The sequence below is a fragment of the Sinocyclocheilus rhinocerous genome, unplaced genomic scaffold (assembly GCF_001515625.1).
Source record: "Sinocyclocheilus rhinocerous isolate Xijiao unplaced genomic scaffold, SAMN03320098_v1.1 scaffold682, whole genome shotgun sequence".
Taxonomy (NCBI): Eukaryota; Metazoa; Chordata; class Actinopteri; order Cypriniformes; family Cyprinidae; genus Sinocyclocheilus; species Sinocyclocheilus rhinocerous.
The window spans coordinates 1,480,598-1,491,483 of NW_015642528.1; the positions used below are offsets into that span (position 1 = coordinate 1,480,598).

General features: G+C 37.5%; 1 protein-coding gene across 1 annotated transcript; it reads left to right on the forward strand.

The window, feature by feature from the left end:
* The first annotated feature begins 2,248 nt into the window (after positions 1 to 2,248).
* Positions 2,249 to 7,874, forward strand: bicdl2l (bicaudal-D-related protein 2-like). The gene is made up of 6 exons (XM_016573143.1): positions 2,249 to 2,934; positions 4,215 to 4,337; positions 4,487 to 4,645; positions 5,137 to 5,207; positions 5,323 to 5,443; positions 7,164 to 7,874. The coding sequence occupies exons 1-6, from the start codon at positions 2,569 to 2,571 to the stop codon at positions 7,461 to 7,463; spliced, it is 1,140 nt and encodes a 379-aa protein (XP_016428629.1). The 5' UTR covers positions 2,249 to 2,568; the 3' UTR covers positions 7,464 to 7,874.
* The last annotated feature ends 3,012 nt before the right edge of the window (positions 7,875 to 10,886 follow it).

Sequence of the window (10,886 nt, forward strand, 5' to 3'; positions counted from 1 at the left end):
GCTTAGGAATGCAATGGCCAATCAGAGGCGTTCAGATGAGTCATCGCTGAAACTCATCAGTTTTGAGTGCGCGCGCGTTCGCTGACTGAATTCCGGACGCGCAAAGGTATGTGCAATGTAATTAAGAGATTCATTTCACAGTGTAGACAGCTTAAGTGATTATAACGATAGTTTTGTTTTTTTGAGAGTGCTTAAACTCGAGTTAGATCTAAGTTAGTGATGTCACCTTCTGTATATTAATTTATTCGCTGTTTGAATAACCTTGGAAAGGAAACGTTTTATAATTATCAATTTCTAATGTTTTTATTAAATTGTAATCACGTTAAATACAAATTCAGTCCCATTAAACATATTTTATTAGCCTAGCCTACATGACACCCATGTCTGGTTCTTGCCTAAAAACACGGGTTTATGATGTTTGTAGTTAATGGATTTGGCTGCTTTTAGCCTTACCCTGGAGTTGGATCTGTTTCGACCTCACTCTGACCGTCACTAACGGTCTAAATAGAATGATAACCTTCGTTCCGCCTTCTCTCGAGACCTTATGTAAACAAAGTCATGCCCATGACCCCGGAGGCGGAACTCCCGCACGTATAAAAGCGGGTTTTACTTCCGGCTCAATCTCTTTACCTTTCTCGCCTTGAGAGACCTGGTACTGGTAAGAACTATCTAATTTATATTTCACCATTCAATTCTTCACCAGATGGTGCAGGTGCCTTGAGTCCCTGTGAATTGTGGTGTTTTTTCTCTGCTGAATTGCAGTTGGTAGAATTTACTATCACTGCATTATTGTTCATTAGGCTAGTTATATATACTAGCAGTTCAATTTGGGATTATTCTGATTTGTTTTTCAGAGTATTCATCAGTGGATATTGAATATACTTCATAAAAAAATTTTTTTTGGTGAGTATTGTATATTTTCTCATATCCTATATCACTGTTCGCAGTTGTTGGGATTGATAAAGGCCTGCTAAGTACGTTCGCGTACTGGTGCGGGTCTTTGGATTCGTGTCAGCTTGATATATTTCACTGCTGTTCGCAGCCAGTGTGTTGTGTGTGGCTTACCTACTGCGCCAGGAGTATTATGGCTTCTCAGTGCTGCAGGTTTTGTCGCTCTGCTAGAACTGAGGGCTGTTCATCTTGCTCTGGAAGCCCTATTTCCGATTATTTGCTACAAACATGTGCTGATAAGAACGGACAGTACCTCTGCAATTTACCACATAAATCACCAAGGAGGGACGAGATTGCTAAGATGCCTTCAGGTGGCAACATCTATTAACATGGGCATGTCCACGGCTGTCCTCGCTAAGAGCAATCCACATCCCGGGGACAGCGAACAGAGCAGCTGACATTCTGTCCAGGACGGGGCCTCTCCCAGGGGAGTGGCGGCTACACACAGAGGTGATAGCCCAAATTTGGGCTCGATATGGGACAGCCCAGGTAGATCTTTTTGCATCCGCGGAAACAACCCATTGCCCGAGATGGTACTCTCTCAAAGTACAGGACGGCAGTTTGGGCCTGGATGCTCTGTCACAAGAATGGCCGACAGACTTATTGTACGCTTTTCCCCCCTTTCCCCTAATACCTCAAGTTTTTCGAAGGATCAGGGAAGGTTGCCACAGGATTTTGCTAGTTGCTCCACGTTGGCAAGGAAGGCCATGGTTTTCAGAGATGATTCAGCTGATTCGGGGTCAACCGTGGCAGCTACCATCACCTTTGTTTACATAAGGTCTCGAGAGAAGGCGGAACGAAGGTTATCATTCTATTTAGACCGTTAGTGACGGTCATCCTTCGGTCTCACAGATCCATAGTTATAGTCATAACTTACGTTCACCCTCCGCCTATGCCCCTGCAGTCATGGTCTAGAACCGCCCCTATATAAAAGTAATTTACGTTCTATTTTACTTTATGTTTTATTTGCTGAATCGCGGCTGCAATAAACTAAACTAGAACATATTAAATTACAGTTAACACCTCTATTAATAAACCTTAAAAAAATAATGGTAAACAGCAATTATATAGGCTATTGGGCATTTTTAACGCATATGACGCAAAAGAATCACTGACACAAACTATTCGAAAAAAATGAGTCGGAGCTATACTATACCAGCTGTCATTTGAGTAAGGGTGAGGGCATAGCCAAATGGAAAAGCTTGTACCCATGTGTTTACTTTAGACATATCTGATAATGTTAACAGCATTTCATTTAGCCTTTATAATATGCATGCAATTTCTTTCTCTAGCTTCCACTTCTCTCACAGGGAGACTTAATTATAGCCTAAGTGTTGTGTACAAAGCTTAACATAATCAAAGGGCGTTATCCTCATTTCACAGACGTGCCTGAACACGCACGGACATCTCGTCAATGTTTATATTAATCTACGTACAAAAGCCTCAGTCCCACAGGTAAAACCCTCTGTGATGTCAAACCCTGTGAGGGTTGTTGACGCACCTGACATTTCTGAGCGTCAAAAGACTGGAAAAACTGGTTTGAAGACATTCTCTCATCTGAGTTTTAGTCTTCACTCTCCTGATAAAAGCGTGCATTTCAGCTCGGACCGCTCTTAGATGATAATGGAGACCTATAGGAGAGATTCACCAGTAACTTTGCGCACTTTTAGGGACCTCCTGGAATCACCACTGACCACTGAAAAAGTCCACAGACGATTAACTGACGATGAGGATTCAATTTCAAGTCATGACACTGACAGAGAGTCTAACAGCTCGCCGCTATGCACACTGGATGAGTTACAAGAGCAGCCTGCAGTGGATGACAGTCAAACGGATGACTCGCGTTTTATGACTGTGGTTGAACAATCTGACCCAAACGCGTCCCCGAAGCCCGCTCAGTCATATTTAGATGAAGCGTTACCGGATCTGCTCCGGAGTGGAAGCCCACTTCTCAGACGAGTGTCCAGCCCGGTGTCTGCCACGGTGAGTCATGCTTGTTATGAGTACAGTGATTCAAATCAGTGAACGCATATGAACAAAGGGGGAAAAAACAACAAAGGGGAAATTAGCTGCATAATGGTGATTCTTCAATTAGGCGCACCTTTCTGTCCCTATTAGCCTATTTTAAGGAAAATCTTTTTATAGCTTTAATTACATTTTATTGTATTTACTTTAAAAAAAAAATTTATTTTAAATTTTTGCTAAATTCACAATGTTTTAAAAGGTTTAATTTGACAGAATTTAGACTCTAAGAAATGCAAAAAGTGTTTAAAATGTCTTATTCTCTGTTCAAATCATTTTAATTGCTTTAATTTAATTATATCTTTTTTATTCAGTTTGAAGTCTTTTAAAGTGTTACATTTGACAGAATTACGCTAGTTTTGGATTATCCCTCACCCAGACTCTAAGAAATGCATAAAAAGTTTGTTTATTCATTATTTACATAGCCTGTAATTCATATTGTTTCATGACAAATAATCACTTCAAACTAGCTGTCACTACCTTCATGTCAATCATTTTTAATACTTGTTTTTATTTGATTATGTTACTGATGAGCACATCTCTGCCAGGACAGCACAGAAACAGTTTGAAGTGACCAGAAATGTTATTTTGAGATTTTTAAATGTCGTCATTGAAGAACCAACCAACCAAACAAACAAACAAAAAAGGGCCAGATCAATAAAAGGACCAGATGGCCAAACGGAAGTTCATTTGCTCTTTCTCCATTCAGCCAAATTCTTTTTAAAGTAATATGACTCTTCAGCGCTAATAATGAACATGCAAGTTTTTATTTTTTATTTATGTGCAAATCCATGTCCAGGACATGGACAAACTGTCAATGGAATGTGGGTTTTACTGGCTGAATTTATGTTTTCCTAATGATGCCTGTTTGACTAAAACTGAAACAACGCAGACATTTTTGACACACCATACTCAAGACATTTGAAACATTTAGTCTAAAGATTTAAGTAACCAAATCACTTCACACTAGGAAGTAAAGGTCATCTCAGCTTTGCTTCTGAATGTTCCCTTTTAGTTTCGCCGGAATGGCCGGATTCCACCTGTCTCAGTTCTTTGAGAATCCAGAATAGCAAGGCCGTAAAAGGCACAAGACATTCTGTGTTTATGTTGGCAGATATGTCAGTCTGATATCATTCTGAGCGGACCTACACATGCACCACAAGTGTAGCTATATGAATCCTATAGTACGTCAATAGAAGCTTGTATGTTGTGCTCATGTAACACTCTCTCTATGGCGGCAGCTGAAGCATGTGAAAAGGGAAGTGGAATTATCTCGGCAGCGCAGTCTAAAGCTCAAGGCTCAGGTGGACAGACTGCAACAGCAGAATGATAGCGGACCCGGCTGGAGTGAAAACAGACACCGGGTGAGTCTCAACTTTGTCATGTAACTGTTCTTTAACCTACAACACCCTCTTATAAGTGATTGTAGTTTATAACAGACTGGACTGTGATTTAATTTATGCAGTCAGGGCTTGTCCTAATTGCATCTTCACTGTTTCTGTGGTGTTTCTAGGTGGCAGAGGAGATTCAGTCTGTTGTAAAGCTGCTACTCCCTCTGACAGATTTAGAGTCAGCAGAAGTCGATCAGCCGTCCCAAACCAATCCTTTAGACAAGGCACTGCTTCAACTGAAGAAAGTGGCCCGGACACTCGCCGTTAACCACACCTCTCAGGTGAGCTTTAGCCACACCCATCAGCTCATATGGGACACACCTCCTTTTTGAATATGCACGTACCTCCATTCTATTCTTAGGCCTTGCGTAACCATTGCATGCTCCTATTATTGTTAGAACAATTATAGACATTTTTTAAGTGCCCATATTATGCTTATTTACAAGTTCATAATTTCATTTTGAGGTCTGCTAGAATATACTTACGTGATTTAAAGCCCACCTTTCCAAAAGCCCAGTTTGCTTTTATTGGTCAGCTGGCCTAGTCTGTTGTTTATTGGTCAAACACTTGTTTAACGGCAGAACTACTAACAAGGTGTTTCAGGACTTTTTTTTTTACCGTTGGTGACATTAGCTCCCTTTGGCATGGACTTTGTGCTTTGAAACTTTTCCAATAGTTTACATGCACAAACAACTGTATTACACATTAAAGGAAAGGTATAATGAAAAAGCTTAATAGGTGTCCTTTAAAACAAATCTACTGCCATTGACAGGGAAAGAAGTCTGGGGAAGATGCTGCCATTTTACAGCAAGCTCTACGGGACAGAGATGAAGCCATTGCAAAGTGAGTTCAGTTGATCTCTAACACGAATTATTTTGTGTTATGAAATAAGACTGCTATCTGATAACAGACTTTTGGTTTTTGGTGGATGAGAAAACAGTTTTTAATTTTATTGCAGGAAACAAGCAATGGAGACTGAGCTACTGAGAAGCAAGAACGAACTAATGACACTGAACAACCAACTTTTGGAAGCTGTTCAGAGTCGACTAGAACTGTCCATAGAGCTGGAGGCCTGGAAAGTATGTTTAATTGCACATTTGATCAGTAAAAATGCTAAAAAGTTTGCTACTTTTGCTTTTGAATACTTGTATAAAAAAAGAAGGAAACAAAAAGGGAAGAAAATATTAACATTCATTTATTACTTAGAAATATGTGACCCTGGACCACAAAACCAGTCTTAAGTAGCAGCACAGGTATATTTGTAGCAATAGCCAAAAATACATTGTATGGGTCAAAATGATCAATTTTGATTTATGCCAAAAATCATTAGGATATTAAGTAAAGATCATGTTCCATGAAGATATTTTGTAAATGAGACTGGTTTTGTCAATTCCAGTTTGGTCCAGGGTCACATATTAGAATTTTTTCCTGTATTTTTTCATATCCGGTCTAGCTCATTTTAAAATGGTAAAAATCAAACAGACACGTTTACCTTGACAGACAAGGTGAGTTTTTGGAGTCTTGATTGAGTAAAAAAAGTTGTTCAAAAATTCTAGAAAATACACAATTCAATATTAAAGCTGCAGTCCGTAACTTTTTTTGATTTCGAAATGTACAAAATTGATATAATAAGTGAGTACAACATGAATCCATTTTCCAAACCGTGTTTTTGGCTTATCCTGAATCACTACAGCACACCTATAATAAATGTTTATATTCTGACTATTTTAGACTGGTTCGGGTAGGTACCGCTGCGGAGTAGCCCAGTAGCTGCGTGATTCATCATAGACATAAACAGAGAGAAGTAGCTCCGGCTACAATGTTCTTCCACAAAACGCATGCAGTTCTGTTTATTAACCACTAGAGCGCCAAAAGTTACGGACTGCAGCTTTAATTTAATTTAAAGGGATAGTTCACCCAAAAATCAAAATTACTCCATGATGTACTTACTCAGACAAATACAATAGGAGTTATATTAAAAAATGTCCTGGCTCTTCTAAGCTTTATAATGGCAGTAAATGGGGTTTAAGATTTTGAAGTCCAATAAAGTGCTTCCATCCATCATAAAAAGTACTCCATACGACTCCTGGGGGTTAATAAAGGCCTCCTGAAGAGAACCAATGCATTTTTGTAAGAAGAATATCCATATTTAAAACTTTATAAACCGTAATCTAATTTCCGCTAACTGCCGTACGTGCATTCACGAGAGAGTGGCGTTCCAGGCGGATGACGAATGCATAGCGTAAGCTCTGGTGAGAATATGCTAGTCTCATGAGAATCATGTTTTGTTTACAGCAAATGAAAACCAGTCTCCTCTTTTGGCTTATATCAAAATCCTCCAACATTTTTCTTTACAGATCCTAGTTTTGTACTTCTAATTCGTGAGCGGTGTTTTGTTTTGCGCTCTGCTCTGCATTTGTCACTGCGTTTGCCCACGTCCTACATCATGTTTTAAATATAACTCGGTTAGTATTCATCTGAAAGAAGCAAGTCATCTAGGATGGCTTGAGGGTGAGTAAATCATGGGGTAATGTTCATTTTTGGGTGAACTATCCCATCAATACTGTATGTGATTGATATTATTTAATGTAATCGAGGCGGAAGGGTAAACGAGAACATCTGCTAGGGCTGCATGCATCTCTGCAGGACTATTGAACCCTGTATTGCCATCTGGACTCTGTCTGGTTTTCCAGCAAACCCTTGAAAACACTCATGGATGAGATTTGGCCATGTTGGTTTTCCACATGGATATACTTAAAAGCATTGTGCAGTCAGTGAACTGTGTCATGTCTCTTACAGGATGACGTACAGACCATTCTTCATCACCAGCTCCTCAGACAGCAGCAGGAAGAACAGGCTCAGAAGAAGTCTAGAGGGTTCGGTGTTCTGCGGCGCTCAAATAAGCCCCTTTCTCCCAAACCTGATTACTCCTCCATGATGCACACCTCTGTCCCGACCCCCCAGTCTCTATCACCTGCAGGAACACAGAGATGGAAAGACAAGTTCAGACGAGGAAGAATCGGCACACAAGGACCTGTCGAGTCTCTGCCACAAAGAAGCGACAAAGAGGACAGTTTTCAAACGGTTTCTTTGGACTGATGAGGCCGTTTCAGATTATCTCACTTCTCTTTGATTGTTCAATGATTTTGATCATATTGCCTCACCTCATTTTGTACATCAATCCTAAGGATGTAAATAATATTATGAATAATGTTTTGACACATTTAAACTATGTTATGGATGTGCGTTACACTGTAGAGAATATATTAATGTGACTGCTGTGCTGAGAATCTTTAAGGGTTTTGTTGACCTGCAGTCATGAACTTCCTAGTAATATATTAAGAAAAGGGAATAAAGGTGACAGAAACAACAATATACAATTTAAGGCTGATTTATAAGGGCCCCATATAAATTATTTACTTTATTAATTATTAATCCACATTGGGTTTTAATATGCTCAAGGGCCATTTGCACTACCGTTCAAAAGTTTAGGGTCGGTAAGATTTTTAAAATACACTAAAAACACTAATATTGTGAAATATTACAATAAAAAAATTAATACATTTTAAAATGTAATTTCTTCCTGTGATGGCAAAGCTAAATTTTCTGTGTCACATGATCCAATTGTGTTGCTTAATATTTTTGTGGAAACTGCAAGCATACTTTTTTTCAGGATTCTTTGATGAATATAAATGTTAAAAGAACAGCATTAATTTGAAATAAAAAATCTTTTGTAATATTACAAATATTTTTACTGTCACTTTTGATCAGTACATTCTTGAGGAAAAAAGTATTCATTTATCTAAAAAAACACACGTTTTTAATAGTGTTAAGTGACAAACAGTTCTACTTTATACTTGCATAATGATCTGTTTTCACCAACATAAAGTTCACCATCAGTTGGTATTTCCTGCATATCCACAGTACTGTAACCACTCCATTTTACCTATGCATGATGGTTGCTGTGCAAAACAACATATTTTTTCTTTAAAAATGCCAATATTTTAGCATTATTATGAATTCAATAACAGTTTAGCTGCTAAGCATATTTTAAGAGGCTCTGACAGTAACTGTGCAGCCAACTTTGGAATGAAACTACAGCTGCAACGTCACCTCCTGTGTGCTATTTTTCCCCAACAATTTCCTAAATGGAAAGATTGAAAATGAGAAAAGAACAAGTGTTTACTCACAATGGCCGCTGCCCCTGATAGGACTAAAGCAGTGGAATTACAACATTGTATATGTGGTAAAAATATCTGTTAAGGCGGTGCAAATCAATCACATAAGCAGGTTGAAGACTTGTACATTTATTGAGTAGTAACAAATCTGCACACAGATACACACTAGCATGCAAAGGCAATACACCTATACAAACGGTTCAACGTGGACTCGTACTGTTACTGCCTGAATGATCACACTCTTTCATGACATTAGATCAATAAAACAAAGAACCAGCATCACTGTGTATCAAATAGTAACAATACATTTAGTTACGTTCACTTTCAAACAAACAATACTGCATGAAGCCACAAGAATAAGTTTGACTCTCTAATTTAGTTTAAGTATACATTACGTACAATGAAAACATATCAAGTACCGTGAGTGCCAAGATAACAAATCCAAATTCTATATATTAGTTTCAGTACTTTCTAAAGACGCTAAGCAGATACTATATATTGTTAGAAAAACATCATAAATGTCTGCACATTACGTTCTCAACCGATTCATCTCTTTAGTATTGCATACATGTACATTCTTCAAATCAAAGGGCTGTTTCATAAGGAAGAATGAGGAACTTAAAATGAAAATGTTTCGAGTTAATCTAGCTTTATGAAACAGTCCACTGAATTGCTAAAAGTTCAGGCAAGATCTTAAAAAAAATGTTTTCACAGGATCAATAAAGACCCAAGTCAGTGTTTTTATCTAGCAGAATAAAGTACCCAGCTAACAAAAACAGCTTCTAAGAATGTTTTGCTAATGCTAACATTAAATTATAAAAACGTTTTGAATGTTCTCTAAATGTTCAATATATCCATAACAAAAAAACTTTTTTTAAAGTTAAGTCAACATTCTGTTTTATAATTTGTAAACACTATGGAAACATTACTTTTGAATGTTCAAACAAGTAGTAATGTTTAAAAATGTTACACGAAGATCCAACTACAACGCTTCAGGAAACAAACACTCCATGAAGAATGTTTTTGTGCTGATGTTTTGAGAACACTATTAAAGACCAAATAACTGAATGAACATTCTAGTAACGCCACTGGAATTTTCTAAGAACGCTTGAATGTTAAAGTTCTGAGAACGTTTCCTGTTAGCTGGGTAACATGGCAAAAGACATTGAACTAGCACTGCTGCTAATCACTGGCAGTAAACTTCAGTTTTGAAAAAGTAATTCTGAAAGATACAGTTCCATGTAAACACAAATACACAACAAATAGTGTGTGAATAGACACCACAAGCAATGGCAGTGCTATGACTCTAGCACAGTGTTTCCCAACCTTTCGCGGCACCCTTTGGAAATTTTAACAAATTTGTGGCACCCTACAAAATTAATTTTGTCACAATACTTGAATTTTTAACTTCGATATGATACTTTGAAAAGTATAGATATTCGGTACAGCAGGGAAGAACTGCAGAATATACTGTCATACAGATATTTTTAATATTATAAAAAGAAATGTGTCTATCAATGGTGGCAATCAGCAGGCTAATTTCTAACCAGTGGGCCCTGTTTGAAATTGTTTAATTTGTATGTTCGTTCTATTTATTTATTTGTGCTATTTACACAATGTTTACGTTTTTTTCAAGTTTGTAGGTGTCCAGGTACAGAAACCGAATAATTACATGTAAAATAGCACTGCATAGTCTTCAATGTAAAGATTAAATATACAGTCAAACCAAAATGTATTCAGACACCTTCAACATTTCTCACATTATCACAGTTTATTTGCTATAGTTTAGAAAATGGTAATAAAATATGGCAAGAACTCAGAGTTAAACTGTGTCAGAACAAATTCATCTTGATAATGTCAGATAACTTTGATAGAAAGGTATGTAATGGATTACAATCAACCAAAAATTCAGACAACTGTTAGTACAATATTTACACAACTATCAATTCTTTGTTGAACAATTACAAAGCAATGCTTAATTTTGTTCTGTCTGTGGTGTAAAAAGGTCACATTAGCAATTAAAGAAAAAACACGTAAGCAAAACATGGCCAGGTCAAAGTGTCTGAATAATTTTTGGTCCCAATTTTTTTTTAAATCAATTTCACTGATAGTCCAATGTATGAAGAATTTTTGAGTATAATATGTCACAGATCACTTTATTTTGCTATCCTCACTTAAATAAATGAACTATAGTGTCCTGCACCCACTAAAAAAAATATCAAAAATTATATCTGGTCTCTGAATAATTTTTAGTTTTACTGTTGTAAGGTCTCTGTCTTGTGAAACAGGCCCCCATAAGCTGTGGATTCACCACGTGAATTATGAAACAGAAATATTACAGAAG